Source organism: Telmatherina bonti, assembly GCF_933228915.1.
Source record: "Telmatherina bonti genome assembly, chromosome: 6".
Taxonomy (NCBI): domain Eukaryota; kingdom Metazoa; phylum Chordata; class Actinopteri; order Atheriniformes; family Telmatherinidae; genus Telmatherina; species Telmatherina bonti.
The window spans coordinates 36,465,741-36,483,945 of record NC_136624.1 but is presented as its reverse complement, the minus strand read 5'-3'; the positions used below and the strand labels follow the sequence as shown (position 1 = coordinate 36,483,945).

Sequence of the window (18,205 nt, the reverse complement as noted above, 5' to 3'; positions counted from 1 at the left end):
GTCCTCTGAGGACGTGGAGGATGTTTACACCTTTGGATTATTGGTGATCGGGATTCTGCTGATTGGTGCTGGTGGAGTTCTGATCTACCTCAAGACCCATGACATTCTGGCAACAACTGGCAGGTTGCCTGAATTCTGTAACGGTATGTGCTGAGCTAGTAGTGCACAGACTCTTGCGTTGACCGGACTCAACCGTAAGCAGGATACCAGTCTGGTCCATACTGGTCATTTGGCCGAGGTCCCGGAGCTGGTACGCAGAATCGACAACAACATGGAGAAGATGTCTGCTGGAATCGATGGAAATTGACCCCCCCCCCCCCCCCCCCCCCCCCATTCGGCTGTTTGGAGCTGCCTGCCTGAGATCTGCTATGGACTCAAGGCCGAGGGCAAATTGTTTTCCTCGCCTGGAACCCTTTTCTAAGTAATTCGTTTAGAAGTAATTTCATATCAAAATTTGGGATATTTAGGGGTGTGTCCCTGTGATTGACAGGTACCCAATTCCCCGCTTCAAGAAGGAGGAATGTAAAACAGTAGCGGTTTTTAGCTGGCTACCAGCTACAGGCAGGTTGAAGTTTGATAAATGTATAACATCTACCAAAAGGTCTGATTTATTTAAGAACAACATGAATGCAGTCTTTGTCCGGAAAGATATTACAACTCCAGCTGAACAGAGTATCCAGTCAGATAGAGTTTAGTGGACTATCCTAGTGCAACAGATATGACTGGAAGCAAGGTAGAGGAAGTAGAACAAACAGAATACACAGGGGAAACAACTCTACAAAATAAAACAGGAAAGAAGCCAGAACAAAAAAAAAAAATCAAAGAAAAAAATAAATACAAAGCAAATAGATACGATAAAAACCACTGATGGTTATTACTGAATGGACTCATAACAGGTATTTCCATCTGTCTTAATGTTCTTCAAGCCTTTTTTCTTTTAAAAAAGGGGAAAGGCCTTCAAGAAAAAAAGTTCATTGAAATGTTCCCATCAACTTCTAGACACACATCAGATGAAGATAAAAGCACCGTGTCACCTGCTGACAGAGCTCTACACACACGTCTAAAAAACTTCATTATGTCAGATGCATTTAATGACCAGGAGAATAGACAGAGGGAGGACAAAAACGTGTATAATCTGATAAGGAGGTACATGTTGCGTCATGTCAAATAAAAATTTGAAGCTGACCACTTGACATTCACACACACAATACCACAGACACAGAAGCTGGTATACACACTTACACACACACTGCTGCCCTCGTGCCATCCTCGAAAGCAATTACAGAGTCATGCCTCCTTCACATATGAATGAGCTCAGTAGTTCCTGCCTTCACTGACAAATACACTATAAAAGGTTTGTGTGTGTGCCTGTGATCAGTGCTTTGCAAATCCACAGCATGTGTGTGTGCATGAGATAAACTGTGCACACAAATAAGAGTGTGGGAGACATTTCTCAGTGCTGGTACGGCCATTGTGCGGTGTTGGTGTGTGCGCTTGCGTGTGCAGTGGAGGGTAGAACGGCAGGATTAAACAAATCACTGGCGTAGAGAATATTCATGAAAAGAGAAGTGAACGCAACCTGAGAGAGAGAGAATGTGACAGTGATGTATTAAATGATGAATAACCCTTGCAGCTTGCATGGACAAACAGTAACGCATGGCAACCATTACAAATCTGCAGTTTACTTCTACTTCATCACAAAGTGCAACGCCACCTGATGCACAAGAGGTCATCCAGCATTCACCAAATGCTTGTGAATACTTGTTTATCGGTCATTCAGTTGGGATGCTGGTAAGTTACTCTCTGGGTCTTAACTGTATAAGACGCTGGCTGTTGTTCAAGAAAGGAAAGGGATAATGGATACACTCACTGATGTGTTGGATTTAGTTTTATTAAGATATTAAAAAGTCTTAAGATACAGGACTTTGGATTTAAAGAGTGGTGCTTATATAGGATTAAGAAGGACATTATAACACTGAAATGAGTGGTCTTGGAGGCCCTGAGATTTCTATTGTTGCACTGAAAATGAAGACGGTGTTGTGTTAAAATCAGGTGACAAAAGTTTCAATCACACGATTAAAACTATACAAATGGTCAATGTTTGACTTTAGACCTCTGCATTCTGAATTACTCCCTAAGAGGAGATAACGGCGACAATAGCCTCAAGGTATTAATCCAAACTAGGGAGAAAGAAAAAAGAAAACCTAATTCTTTTTTCTATTCAACACAAGAAACTTTCAGATAGCAGGAGTGTTTTAATAATGGAATCTGAAGCAGAAAATTGCCTCGGCTAATCTGCACCAACTGCCTCGTTTGACTGAAATTAAAGGTGAGCTCTTATTAGAAAAACATTAGTCGGCCGAGCTAGTTTTATAGCTAACTTGCAGGGAAAAGAAGCAAAACAACAGTCAAATTGCTTCCTGCTGATGACGTTTTGCACAGATGCGTGAAGATTTGAGCGCTAAAGATTAGACTGGAATCATTCGAAGTTTCTCATTATTTTTTGTCTCACCTTTGTAGGCCGCAGCTTTTATGAAGAGAGCTGAAGCTATGCGTTGCTGCAATGCATGACATCGGGGAATAAAGCAATAAGAAGAGAAAGAAAAAAATCGAAGGGGCGTAGCATTTTATTATTCTCTAAGATGACATTGTTTGTGTTGGGGTGTGTGTGTGAGAGAGAATTGTTATTAATGCATGATGACGAGGATTTGGGATGCTGTAAAGTAGCAGGTATGGCATTATACTTTTGCTTTTAATATTAAGCTGAATGGAGAGGAAGAGAAAGGAGGATCAAAGATGTCATGGCAGCAGTGAGATCAAAAGCAATGACAGAGCATGCATTTTGTATTGCAAGGAGCTTTTACAAAAGTTCTTTAATGATACAACTCACAACATCATAGCAGAGCCGACAGAAATCTTACATACCAAATCACACAAAAGATTAGTTTAAAAGCCTGTGAAGCATCTGAGAACGGGACATAATTCAGTAGTTCTGATCATTTTGGTCGTCATAATCACTTATCCTACCTTTGCTAAGCTAAGACACTAACTTAAACCCTAACCTCGTGTCAGAAAATGTGACTGAACCCAAAAACTTGACTAAGTTTTATCTCAACTTCACTGAAAAGCAGCCTTTATCTCTAATGGGAATAACACTGGAGAACAACTACAAGCCACAGACAGACAGAACTCGGCCTCTATCTTTCTTTACTGACACAAGAAATGCTGAAGCAAGATGGCATTGCAGGATAAAAATTTGCACTCAGTTAGCCAGACTGATTGATCCCCACCAACCTCACTTTGTGGGGACAGAGAAGGAGAGAGTTGGGAGAGGATAAGGGCAGTGTTTCATTAAAAAAGGTGACATGCAGAAACAAGATAAGAGCCACATGTGCACGTGTGATTGAACAGTTATCTGCGATGAGATGTCATGCACAATCAGGAAAACTCACAGCTGGACGACTCACTCGAGTTGGGAAGGATATGGGGTGGCTATCTGTGTCCATCTTTAGCCTTTTAATCAGCAGTTTCAATTCCAGTTTTGGGTCTCTGTGTTTGGCCTTTTCTTTAAAACCCTTTCCCATTTCTCTAGAAAAGCTGTCAAAGCCCATCCAGCACTGAATGCATTTATACGGTCTGAACACATCGTTTCTGCACAGTAAAACTCAAGGCCAGGCTATTAGTCTCATACTTTGCCTCTATAGGGGTGTACCAGGTTACACATACAATTTAGGCATGTTGCAGCATTGAGTATTGTTGTAGTATCTTTTTTTTTTTTTTATATTTCCTTCAAATTTGTAGATATTTTTGTATTATTTTCAGTGCTGTATTTTTATTTTCTTTTTATAAATTAGGTGTGAATTAAAAAAAATAACGAGTATAAAATCGTCAGTCCCAACAGAGGACAAGATGATGCGCCATCAATTAAGTTGTGATAATGGTCACAAAGCTTATCTAATGTAATCAGAGCTGGTGTAAAGTCAGTGTTGATACTGTCAAGCACGATTAAACATACTCTGTCATATTTACATTCATTCAGTCACAGTGGAGCATTGATTCCTTGTTTCCATCCACCGTAATTAGCAGTCTCATTTTACCTGACACACAATTGATCCTAAACGTTACTGCAATAAAAAACTGATCATGGAAACACCTGCCTTTTGAAAAACCTCAAAAATAAAGATTTTAAGCTCCAAGCGGGGGTTTTTGAGATGTGTTGATATAGATCACCAGATGTGGCATAGGGTGTCATGTGATCGGTTCATTTCAGCTTAAGCAGGCTTCTGGATGAGTTCTTTTGTCTACTGATGAGAACAGCGGCAACTGCAGTTGTGGCAACCAAAATAGCTGCTTCAAAACGTGAAATGTTTTATAACTCAATCCTTCTCATACTGGGGTCTCACAGGAAGAGATTTTATTTTAAAAAAGATGACAGCTTTATGTGCTAAACACCGTTCAACAGAAACAATAGCAAATTTAACTGTCAAAATTTTAGAAATATTTCCTTTTTTTAAGCAAAAAAAGGTACCGTATTTTCACGACCATAAGGCGCACATAAAAGTCTTAGATTTTCTTCAAAATGTGCGGCGCGCCCTATAGTGGAGTGTGCCCTTTGTGTGCGTGTTGTTGTAATCGGACGTAGTAGAGAACACCATGAGAACGTTAAAGGGTGAAGCGTGGGCGTTGATCGCATATAAAAGAACAGGTATGTGCGTTATGCAGAACAACCCTGAAAATGGCAAAAAGACACGCTTATGACGCACAGTTTAAACTGAAGGCCATCAACTACGCCAAGCAACGTGGAAATCGAGCAGCCGAGAGAGAATTTAAGATTAATCAATCGATGGTTCGCAAGTGGAGGAAGATGGAAAACGAGCTCCGACAGGTGAAGAAGACGCAGGTGAGTTTCCGTGGACATAAGGCAAGGTGGCCCGAGTTGGTGGAAAGATGCTTGGGCTAACGTGTCTGCTGGCACTGTTGTCCGCGCTTTCACAAAAGCCGGCATCATTTCAGAGGAGCCGCACGGCACGGAAAGTGAGTCTGACAGTGAAGAAAGTGAACCTCGCATGTTTGCTGGAGATTTAGCGCAGCTGTTCAATTCAGAAACAGAGGATGAGGACTTTGATGGGTTTGACTGATGACGATGACCGGTAAAAAAATGTGAGTACCAAACTCAGTTTTGGTCCCGGTCTATTTTTAAATACGCACACTTGTGTGCTTGTTTTATCCGTATGTTTTACCATGCCCGCGCCTATTGATGATTGATTGATGATTAAAAAATGTTAGTACTTTGTAATCAATACATAAATAAAGCACAACAAAACTCGGTTTTGCTCCCGCTCTATTTTTAAAAAGGCATTCTAGTATGCTTGTGTGCATTGAGAATGTTAAAGGGGGAAGTGTGGGCGTGGATTGTACCGGTATATAAAACCCCCGCCCTATGGTCAGGTGCGCCTTATGTATGTGTTAAATACAGAAAGGACGCACATAACTGAGACTGCGCCTTTTAGTACGGTGCACCTTATGGTCGTGAAAATACGGTAATGGAAACATCTATTGATGAATTTAGGTATTCTAAATTTGAGCAATGTGAGCTGGGGTCATCTCTAAAATGATAAAACCAGTACACAAGCCCAGCAGAAATACTGCTGGACTGCACTAAACCCGATCGGACTCGGGTCAGATGTGTTAGGACAGGCTTTTAAAAAGTGAAGCCTATGCAGAAGTGCATAAACCTGCAGTTCTCCCTTTATCCGCTAGGGGCTGCAAAACAGAGCAAATCCCCATAGACTAGATAAAAAATTTTTACAGCCTGGTTCAAAAATCCATTTTTGGTTAGGTCAGGTTTACCTTCATGACAACTGTGGGGGGAATGAATTTTTTTCTAACTCGACCGTTTAAAAGTAATTTAATCTCAAAGTTCGGCATATTTAAGGGTGTGTCCTTTGATTGACAGGTACCCGATCTCCCCCTTCAAGTAAGAAGAACGTAGAACAACCGCGGTTTTTAGCCGGTTAACAACGTGACTTAGCTTTAGCCCGCTTACCTCTGTTAGCTGGTTAGCTCCTGTTATCTCCGGGTTAGCTCGGTTAGCTCTTAGCTACAGGTAGCTCGGAGTTTGCTAGATATCAATCATCCACCATGACGCTCACAGCCCCCCTCTCAGCTCCACCTCTTTGCCCATATTTGTATTTTCCGGGTGAGACGACATGCATGCCCCTGCCAAGATGGCGATCGTAGGAACGGCCCACCGAGCTTCAATTCAGCTCTTAAGAAACCTACGGGTGACGTCAGGGAGGCTACGTCCATCTCTTTATATTCAGTCTATGGTTCTCACCCATCTAACTAAATGGATCAGTACATCCAGTCAGTAACCTTTTCGGGAGTGTTTGTATGATCTTATTTCTCCCTCCGGAGGCAATCAAAGAATCCAAGTGTGTAAGTGACTGCAGACCTCTGTCTAAATGCTAAATCTTTGTAAGCTCACAGTCAGGCAGGTCCAGTCTCTGGTAATGACCGGCAGGCTGCTACTCTAAAGGGGTATAGAGATCCTTACTGTAGAGTACCTGCCGGATTCACTAACTGGATATGCTACAACCCCCAACCCCTCTCTCTCTCTCTCTCTCTCTCTCTCTCTCTCTCTCTCTCTCTCACTCACACACTCACACACTCACACACACACACACACACACACACACACACACACACACACACACACACACAGACACACACAGGGAGACAGAAAAACAGAATAAAGCATCAAAAACAAACTCACGAAAGTAGGCTTCAAACTATAAAGTGCTAGCAGTCATTTTATAGTGAATCCCCACACAGACATCAACTTGAGGTTCACTTAGGTTCTGTCTTTGCTAACACCTCCAGAGTAACAAGGTTTTTTGTTTTTTTTGTTGTTTTTTTAAGAGGATTAATGGATTTTTTTGTTAGATCTTAAAGTAAGCTCTGCGGATATGTTGTGGCTCTCTGCAGTGAGGTGCTTTTTGGGGAATATGGGCAGTAAGATACCCCAAGGCTAAACTAATGGATGAACTCCTCCAAACGCCTTCAGGCAAAAAGACCACTTGCAAAGTCTCCACACAAGGATCATGTTTGTGTGACCTGTCAAGTATAAGAAAAGAGAAGCAATATCCTGGGGGGCTTCCAACATTTTAGCAGGCTTTTAACAAAGTAGCCTTGCTCTAAGGCCAGATTTTCTTACATCATATTAGCCGTTTATAATTTCTGTCATTTAAGCCTAACATCTGGGTTTATCAGATAAGGTGCAAGTTTAGCACCTACAAACAGGTGTCTGAGTCAAGGGCAACAACCTGACAAACAAAACAAGAACCTAACATCACTATATTGATTTCCTCTTTTTTTTCCCCAAACACCTAATAACCAGGAAAGCTGAATTCAGCATTTTCTTAAGTAAAACCCCATATGGAGCTGATCCTTGCTGGAACCCTGCAGACTGTGCACCCAATACCAATACACCTGGAACAGCTCATTTTTGGCACATGGTTCTTTGTTACAACTGTGACAATAATCCGGCAAGAAGAACGCCATCCTGAAGAAAATTCAAAATGTGCAGCTGTACATTTAGAGAAGCATGACCCAAGCTGGACGTGCTCTGGCTCTCTCTCCATTGCCTCTGAGAGCGCCCGAATTGTGCACAAAGAAGGGCATGAGCAGAGGGGTTGAGAGTTTAACAGACATATCACAATCCATTTGTTAAGAATGGGGTGGTTAGAACGAATGGATGGTGTTTTCACAGTCTTGTCTGTTACACAGATGATGAACTTTTTTCATTTTTGCGTTTGAGCATTTAGTTATTTGGCTGCTATTGGGGTGTGAAGGGGAAGTAAAAAAATGCTGCTGGAAAACATGTCCTGCCTTGCCTTTAAGAAGTAGACAGAAGAAAAGTCACCATTTTCTGTCCATTTCCAACAATGGGCAGAGTGTAAAAAGTTTGATAGAAAACATTATGTAGACTTAGAAGGAAGACAATTAATGGTACATTTAAACACCACAAACAGAAAAAGATGTATTTTAGCTACATGAGATGTTGAAATGTGCTGCTTGCTATCTTTTTAGCAGTAGGTAAACAGAATAGTTACTGAATGGTCAGTGTAGTGTGAAATGACGGCATGACCACCTGCAGAATGAAACACTACCCAGCTGCTGACAGAACATGACAAGCACATGACTGCTTGAATACAAAGTGCACCTGTATGTGTGGCAGAGACATAACGAAGAAAGGGGAAAAATGGGAAAAAATGATAGGAAGCGGAAGGGCTAAATGCTACTCGTAGTGCACACTTGTGCCGAAGTGATCTTCTAACCTCTTCCATGCAGCTTGGGAAAATAGCAAATCCTTGCAAATGTAATCATCTGGACAAAATTTGGGACTTGAATTGAATGCTGCTGAATTGAATGGAGCAGGTGCATGAAGATGTCAATGTTGTGGATGAGGGCACCGCTCATCACACAGCACAAAGCTGGCAAGCACTTACTTTTTCATTTTTGCACTATAATGTGCGCTACTAGACTATACTTCAGCCCTAATAACAACATTCAGAAATTGCCTTCTGGGACAGTTCTATATATTGTTGTGTGGAAAAGTATGTGTATTGCCCTGTAACAACTGCAGAACGAGCTGCTGCCCAACTTGTGCCACATGGTGAATGCCGTCTTCAAATTCAGTTCATTTAAGATGAAGCAAAACTTTATGCGAAGCAATGATGGTGATGTTTAATTTCCATGTAAATTTGTTCAGATGCAGGTGATGTTGTATAGATACTTCACAGCTTGAAACTGTTCATCACTTGAACCACAACTTTAATTTTCAGTCATTATTAAAAGAGAAGTTGACATGTTAATCTACTACATACGTAATATTTACAACACAAACAGCATCACAGTGCAAGAGTAAAAAAAGAAGAATCTTTTCAGGATTTAAGAATTATTACATTTTCACTGTCTTAAGTGAGATGAACATTTAGTTTTCTTTTGTGTGTGTTTCAGGCGCATTCTGAAACTGGGATAAATTTAACCCATCTTTAAAAATTAAAGCCAAGTTTAATTTTAATTAGAGTTTAGTGGAATGCTGCAGAGTAAGTTGTCAGCACAAAAGGGGAAAAATATGTGCTAATGAAAACTAAAAGGAAAATGAAAGGCTTTGAGGCAGAATGACAAAAAGGGGGTGAGAATTAGTGTTATGGAGGTGCATAAATTTGTGAGTCCCACTTACTGCGGTAGCTTCGGTGAGGCAGCAGCTCAGCGTTGATTAAAACTGACATGCTTTCTGACAACAGGTGATGTCTGAACCGTGTTATCCCACAGGAGCACCTGTGCTTCTCACAAAGTCGCAGTGTTTCTTTTGTCTTTGGTGCAGACTACCCGTTAAAAAGCCCAAGTTGTTGATTATTTATTGCCTAGAAAGTTAATCTTGTGACTCTGTGACAATGAATAACACCGAGGTATATCACTGTTTTTTTAAAGAAGAAGCGAAATGAGGCTGTGAATGTCAAAATCGATGCGTGAAAGCCACACAAGTGGCTCATTTATTGCATATAACACAGCACCTAGTGGCCGTTAACAGCAAAGAATAAAAACTCCAAACCAACAAATTCTTTAGGATTTTAAGTTGAATGTGTGAAAAATCCAAAAAAGACATTTGATAACTTGTCGACTGATGTATAAGTTTACAGATTTTATGTGATTGTTTCTTGTAGTTTTATTCCTGCAGTCTGACAACAGTAACAGATAAAACCAAGGTAAATTTAACCATCATCATTATTTGTCCAATTAAGTGAAGTATAAGCATGATGAAGTTGTGGTTGTGTAAAAAGTAACAAGGGGTGAGACTTATTGAACATCCTGATATTTAACATGTTTAAACAGACAAAATAAATCAATCTTGTCTTTATTAAACTGCACTAACAGTGATTATACCATGGTCAGTGTTAATTCTAATGCCGACTGACCTCCATTATTTTTGTGTCTATGCACACATAGTTCAGTGAGTTAAATCACCAGAATATCACTGACAAGTGACAGGTTTAGCATAAAAAGTCATCAAGACCAACATAAAATAGTTCCTATACTTTAGCATCTTTTGTTAAAAAGAAACATTTGTTATAAAGTGTTTACTGTATAAGCAGATTAAACAACTCCGATCCATGCATGTACTTCACCTCCGCTATTCATCGTGGTGTTCTAGACGCAGCATTGTGCATTATAACCATGTAATGCACGGCTTCTCGTTGTTTAATCCTTACATATTGTTGGTTTGGTGCAGACACCTATACTGGTGTACATAATGTCATCTAAAGTTCATGCTCACCGTGAGCTTTTCTAAGAGTTTGTCCAGCTTATTTTCAGCTATTTTTCTTCACCAATTTATACTGGAATTATATAATTTCCTTTATTAGGATGAATTAAATCTAAATCAACACAATTCAATTTACTTCCACCAACTTATTTCAATTACATTGTGTATCATAGAGAAGAGGACAATGAAATAAAACACAATTTTTTTCCTCTTCATTTCCCTTTGCCATTTCAACAAGTTAATTAGGAGTGGCAAAGAAAATTAGGAATTAGAAAAATATATAGATAGTGCTGCTAGCTATTTACAAAATGATATGTCCATTCTTTTTCCCAAAGACCAACTTATCCTATTTAGTAGTTCTGGAGCCACTCCTCATTCGATGGGAGTCATGACACGCCTTGGATATGTTGCGGCTGCAGGACAAAACAGACAAATACGACCTGAAGCAATTTCTGGTTTGGGGTTTAAATTGGAAATTTGGAACTTTCACTTCTTTTGCCACCATGAAAAAGAACAGTACACAATAACTACCTGTTCCTTCACCATCATCACTTACTTAATGTGCAGTATATCTGGATAATCTTAATATGTAATATCTGGAAATTAGCTTGAACCAAAATGGTGGTATTTTGATCCATTCTTCTTTGCTCCAGAACAGCCACATTTCAAATGTAGTCAGTCTAATGTTTGACCACTCCAGGGCTTCTAGTTTATTCCTTCAGAGCCATTTACAGCTTAACCTCCTCTTATGCTCTGGATCATTGTCTTGCTGCATAACCCATTTGACCTTAGACTGTATCATACACAAAGGACCTTCTCTGTTAGGATTTATATCATGCAGAATAGTATGATTTCCATCAGTCAGGACAAGTCACCCTGAAGCGACAAGGCATCAACACCTTCCACTGCATCTTTTTGATTTCACATGTATGAGACTCCTGTCTTCCAAAGAAAGTAAGGTAAAAGTTAGAATAAGCCTTGATGGGTCTCTTAGCTAGAAGTGATGATCACCTCACTGCTATTCCAATCACACTATATTTTCCCAGGATTCTTCACATATTGGTGTCATAAACACTACAATTCACAGTTCTTCATGCTGGATCTTTTCTTTTCTATTCTATTGTATTTTATTCTATTCTATTTTATTGTCATTTGGCAAGTGTTTTATCCAAAGCAACTTACATGTGATAAATGATCAATAAATCATAGTAATTAATTAACATACACCAGGGTAGGAGGAAGCCATGATGAATTGAACCCATGCATACTTGGGGAGAACATCCAAACTCCACACACTTGAGGTTTGAACCAGCGACCGCTGTGCTTACCACTATGCCACCGTGCTACCCATACCTTATGTTTCCATATTGTATTGCTGCTGTATAGTATGAAAATTATTCGTATATTGACCATTTTTCGGAAAATGCCAAGTATTTTCCATTTCTCTCACTTTTAGTTTGGGGAGTCACGAGGATTTTAAAACTATGTTAACAAAGTTACGTTCTTTAATAAGTTTCCTCCTCATCGCTTCTGGAAAATTCTCTTGAGTAGCATAGCCAGCTCTTTATGAACTCTTAATATCTCTCATCTGAAACTCCAACTGAACAAGGCTGTTGTATTCTGGCCTGGATATATTTAGTTCAGCTGAAACTATTTATTAATGCAGAATAGAATTTTTTTTTTCCCCCCAACAAAAACGTAGAATTTTAAGGTACCTGGTGATCTTTTTCCCTTTTTAGGATCCAGAGGTCAACATTATGCTTGTAGAAGACAGGGAAGCTGTCAAAAAGTGCTTCTTATGCAATCAAAAGAAAGCTTCCTAAGGATTATAACTGCACTGAAATAATTGGTATATAGTATAAAAAAAAAGGTAAGTACAACCTCTGGTGAATAAGGAGCCTTGATTGACATGTATTCAACGGTGGGCTTAAACTGATAAAGAGCTGTGTTTCAAAGGGGAATGTCTTGGGGGAGGTGAGAAGCCCAGCTCTGATTAAAGGGAGTTAACCCTCTTTTTTTTATGATTAAGTTGTTTTAGACAAACATCTGCCATGTTCTCAGTGCTGGCTTTGAAAAATCCAGTTTATTCCTGAATGGTAGTTGTTTTACAATAACTGGCTGAAAAGACGATTTCACTAGCAGAGTGATTTTGATGGGTCATATGATGCACTTCGTAGCTGGAAAAGACATTTTTATGTGTAAAACACATCTTTAAAATTTTTTGGCTAATATGTTGTGACACGTCATAGTGGTCCTGTTTACGCCACAACGCTAAGAGAGGAAAACGGAAACGTTTTGTTGCTTTCTGGCCTCTCGTTCATTCAGTTAGAGTTTTTGATTGATAAAGTTGTAAAGATTTGATAAGACTCCAGATTGAAACTTTCTTGCACCGCAAGCCGAATCCTGTCCTTGTAAACAGGCCACCGTGACTATTTTCACATCATCTTGCACTTGTGCAATCAGACCCTGTTTTACCCGCGAAAAGCCCAACAATAATGGCAAATCTGTGTGTCATCCTTGTGCTGAATGTTTTTACTTTATTTGGTCTGTTGAAGCAAAACCTGGAAGAACATTTATACAGTCAGTGAAGATGCAGTGGTTACATGCACCAGACTGCAACGCTTCTGTTGTGTTTATGAAGATTTGGCACACACCTGGGTGTGTTGTGAAGTTTAACTGCCTTCTGGATGCCTGGCATGTGCACGACGTTGTGTCTGGTCTTATTTGGGTTTTCCCTGCACAGAGGCCGTTGTCATTCCACTGGTGTGTCAATGCTTTTTTTTTTTTTTTTTTTTTTTTAATAACACGCACAGAAAAAAGTTTTGCATGGAAACGTGGTGTCAACGGGGCCTTATTTATGCAGAGAAGAAAACTGTAATCTCTGACATTTTAATGCGAGAAAGTGTCACAATACTTTGATAGAAGAAATGAGGATTGATTAAATTATCACCCCACTCCCACCACTCACTGTGTGTGTAAAAAGGTTCTAACAGGCAGCAGCAAGAGGTGTGGTGTTCACATTAACACCACACCAAGATTGCAAATAGCCTTCACACTCCTGAGCCTGACCACATCTGCTTTTCCACAGCTGTCAAGCAGCTTTTTTCCTGTCATTTACAGTTGAATTTCTTCCAGATGACATGCACAATGGCTACGGTTACATGATGTTTTTTAATTTGGAATTAAATAATTCAGAATTAATGTATTCTCCGACGAGTTTACATGGAAATAATAATTCCGAATGGAGGTTTACATGAAACACGTCCTTACTTAATTCCTTGTTAGAGCGGCGGGTTGGGAAGGGTTCTGATTGGACAGAGGGTGCACGTGACATACCGGAAACCGGAAATAAACAAAGTTGGCTCCCTGCTTCTCGTCTTTTCAGTCGTAACTTGTAAAAACTACATAATAAGTACCAGTTTCACCGCTATTTTTTATAATAAATGTGAAGTACCAGTTCATCACGAGCATACTACTTCACTTTCTGCAGCAACTGAGAAGGAGAAGAAAGGAAGACCACCGAACACGGGAGACAAAACAACGCGCGTCATCGGGACAGGACAAGGTAACGAGCATGCTCAGAACGACCGGAATTAACTTAGAGCGGAATAAAGGTTTACATGACAAAGGAATTAAATAGTTCAGAATTAAAATGCAAATAAACCAGACACTTACATCGGATTTAAGTTTAATTCCGATCAGAAATTTGCATTAGAAATTAAGTGTTTAAATGGTCGTTTTCATCAGTTTAACGCGAAATTAACTTTTATTTGGAATTAAACAGGAATTAAAACTCCTGTGTAAATGTGGCAAATGTCTGATATTTGTATTTGCGGCATAATAAACCTCTTTAAACTCATAAAAAGATTTATATGTATAAAAATCAGTCAAGTCTTTGAGCCAGCAACGGGGGAAAAAAATGTAATGAGATGGAATGAAAAGCAACAATTTTAAATTAAAATATACTAAAATAATTCTTCAACAGTGTTACAAAGTATTTACCGTATGTGAGCTTCAGCTTTAGCCGCTGCTTCATCGTACTGTTCGGCCGTCTGCTTGTAGTTGTCGAGATTCTGCAGGCATAAAAAGCAGAGAAAGAAATGAAGATTGATTCAGGGGAGTTTAACATCTCTTAAAATGATCAACTGTGTTAACTGCATTACCTGATCATGCACACATCTTTAATTGGCCCTTAAAACTTTTCTAGATCACCAGCGTCCAACACTATATTGTCAGCAATATAGTGTGTAATTATGTGAGGTAGGATGTGATAGATAGCTTCACCTTTAGGTGATTTACAGAAGTTTTTTTTTATATGTTTTTATACACTATCCAAAAGGTTTACAATCCAGCCGCAAAACAGTGTTTATTCTGAGACTCTATATGGTAAAACCACAATGAGTGATCCATAAGAAAATTAATATTTATCAAATTGCTGTGTTGGTAGGAGACCTCTATTAGAGAAAGAAAACATGACATCATGATGACAACCAATTAGGTAGCCTACGTTGATAGTAATGTCTAATCAGCTATCAACAAGCAACAAGAAAGTTCTATGTGTGTCTGAAAAGAACTACAAATGGTCCTTGATGGCTGGAATAAAGCCAAGAAGATATTTCTGATGCAAGTAGTGAGAAAAACAAGCTGAGGTGGAGGTGGTTTGGTGAGGATAGTAGGTAAATAGCAGCATAAATTACTGTAAATAGCACAAACAAAAATAACAAAAAAAAGCCTGAAGGAAAAAGTGTAAACATAAAGAGTTTCTGTTGTACGTTTGTTTCAGTGCCAATATTTTTCTCCTGAAAGCCAAGATGTGAGAGAGTTATATGGACATTAGAAACGGCTTGGTCTGTTGAGCTACTTCTGCAAAGTACTGTCAGAAATAAATTCTGTTATTGTTTTTGTTGGCATGTTTGTCGCTATAGCTATTGATAAATTCCCTTTAGTCTGATCATTTAACTGAGGCTGAAAAACATGCTGACTATGTTTAAAAGGTCTGAGATTTTACATGCATTTTTATATTTTTAAAAAAAAAAAAAAAAAAAAGGAAACAAAGCAAAAGCAGGTAAAAAAAATAAAAAAAAATTGGCTTGGAGTTGTAACGGTTTAGGAACTTGCATACTGGGTTTAATGTGGTTTAAAATGCCTCAACAAAGAAAAATAAAGACAGTTTGTCAAAATCTTTAAAATAAAGCTCCATAAATCAGAGTACATGAAACTGAGACTAACCGCTTGCGTAACTACATAATAGCACCACATGTACAAGCACTCCTTCAGCTTTAATTCTGGCACCAGCACTAATAAGCAAAATGCTTAAAACACCGATGGAAATGTCACATTCCATAAATTAGTGACCTTTGAATTTTACAGCCTGCTTACAAATCTGAATATTGACGGTCTGGTGGTACTCTATAATGTTTTATTTCATGCGAGAAACTCTGGCATTTAAACAGCAATTACAGCTCAGATGCAGCTTGTGCCCAGTGGGTAAGGTCATATATAGCACACCTTTACGGGAATAATCAATGGTCACAGTGTTAACTACGCCACAAGACGGCCTGAGCTGTTCATAAGATGATGTGTTAATTATACTGTTGGTAAGAGGACATAGCAAATAGTTTTAGAACATGCATAAGTCTGCAGAATGGGGGGGGGGAAGTATATTAAAAAATCACCACTTCACTGAAATAATCAAGTTATAAACCTTGTGAGAACACATACGAAATAGTTTGTCTGAAATCCTCCAAACGCAAAGCAAATCTCTCCAGCCACCCTCTCAAACACATCCACTGTGCAGTAATCACCGTTTTAAACCAATAACTGCACCACTCAAGCTTTTACTTAATTATTCCCTATATTCCCAATAGATGAGGTGATAGGAGAGGAAGATAATTGAAGTGACTGAGCGAAGAAGAGATGGGATCAAATATAAACCTCCCCCACAACCCCTAGCCATCTTCTCCTCCAGTGCTAGCAAGTCATTTTCATATCTTATTATTTCAAGCTGATCTGCAGACATGCAAGTCCTGAACTGAATGTCTGGTGCAGGAGATGACTCAAGTAAAGTTACAGGCATCTTTTACTTAATCCTCCCTGTCGGTATTCACCACAATATCATATGCTGCACCTCTATCATTTCATCTTCCCATCATAACAAAACATCGGTGAAATACCAGAGAAATATTGTAGGAACTAAATACAATTACTCTGTCAGAAGTATGCAGATGTACAATGAGTAATGTAGATACTTAATTTTGATAAAGAGGTCTGCACTGGCGAAAAAGCTGGATCGGTATCTTGCCTTTTTTTTCTCCACTTTAAACGGGAGTAAAACGTAATTTGGAGTTGCACCATTTGAACTAGATCATCTGCACTTTCATAAAATCTTTAAAATTAGCTAAAAACACGTGGAAAGGACTTCAGAGCTCTTTAAATGTATACACTTAATAACCTTTTCCTCTTTAATCCTAATTTAAAAGGATAAATGCTAAGAGTAAGACTCAATCTGTATTATACTGAAATATCAAAACAAAAGTCAGGATTAGAATGAAAAGAGATGAACTGAGCAAAAAACATCACTTATGGTTAAGGGGCTAGCATCTGAAAATCACCATGTGCTTCAGAACAAAACACAGATACAGTCCTATAAACTTCTGCTCGGGTGTTTAATAACTCTCCAACATACAAACCATTGCCAATAAATGACTTAATCTGACAGTTAAAGAAGCCATGCTCTGGATTCATGGACATGAAAGAGACAGCGAGTCTCATTTCTTGTTGAATACTTTATCGGGCTCGTTGGGAATATGTGGAAAAAAAGTTAGCCACATGACAGTCGCTTCGCCTTTAGCCTCAGGTCAAGGCCTCAGTGGGTGAACTGGAGTAAAACTTGAAAGCCTGTGGTTGCCTTGTGGGACATCCAGTGTTCACCCAAAGATTACAGAAAAGAAAGAGGCTCCACAGAGACCTAAACACATGGGTGCCTGGGATTATGCAGAAAGTCGAGAGCAGGGCACCATCAAGGGACGTGCAAATTGATGCTGTGTCTTGGAAGGTTCTGGAGGGGTCGGGTAGTGATTGATAGAGTCTTCCCGCTTGGCAAACGATAACAAATTAACACTAACGCATAACAACTACATAAAGCACAGAACTTGTCTAATTTAATCCCATGTGATGCAAAAGAGGCTTAATTGTTAGTTAATGAAAATAATACTCAGCAAATGTGGTCAAATCTGAGAAATGACTTCAAATCTCCCAATTTGGACTCTTTCACTATTTCACCAGCTGGATTATGATGTTTGTCTATCCCATACAAACACTGAAAATGCTCATTAGCATAAAAAAAAAACCACTTCTCCAAGCTGGTTTATGACTTGTTTGTAGGGAAAAATGTTGGACTGAAAGTACTAGGGGTGGGAAAATTGAATAAAAAAAATTGGATTTTTTTTGCTTCACAATTTTAAAATCAATTTTTCGTGAAAAAAATAGATGTTTTTTTAAATAAGTAAAAATAATCTATTATAAAAATTTTGGTCTTTTTATTGATTTTTATTGATCTTTTTACTTGTCTTCTTGGGCATTATAGAAGTACAATGATGGTCTGGCTACTGGGTTGTTTTATACTAATTGAAATCAAGAAAAATGAGAAAGTGGTATTCATTTATTTTGTTTTTAATCTACAAAAATCAGCAATATCGAAGAATTCTGAGAATCGCAATTTAAATCAAATTGGCACCCAAAAAATCAGAATCAAATCGGGACAAAAGTATATCGTCACAGCCCTAGAAAGTACTTGTATGACTACTTATCATGTGATGGAAAGAAAAATGATGAAAATGGTGTTGTGACTGCAGCATATGAACCAGCATGTACAGC

General features: G+C 38.9%; 1 protein-coding gene across 2 annotated transcripts in view; it reads right to left on the bottom strand.

Annotated features, from left to right (window-relative positions):
* The window catches only part of chchd6b (coiled-coil-helix-coiled-coil-helix domain containing 6b), an 81,058-nt gene that overhangs the window by 37,985 nt on the left and 24,868 nt on the right, over positions 1-18,205 (bottom strand). For both annotated transcript variants that reach the window (XM_079241725.1, XM_079241726.1), the window contains one exon: positions 14,333-14,403. In XM_079241725.1, coding sequence (XP_079097851.1) covers positions 14,333-14,403 — 71 coding nt within the window. The remainder of the gene's footprint in view (positions 1-14,332; positions 14,404-18,205) is intronic.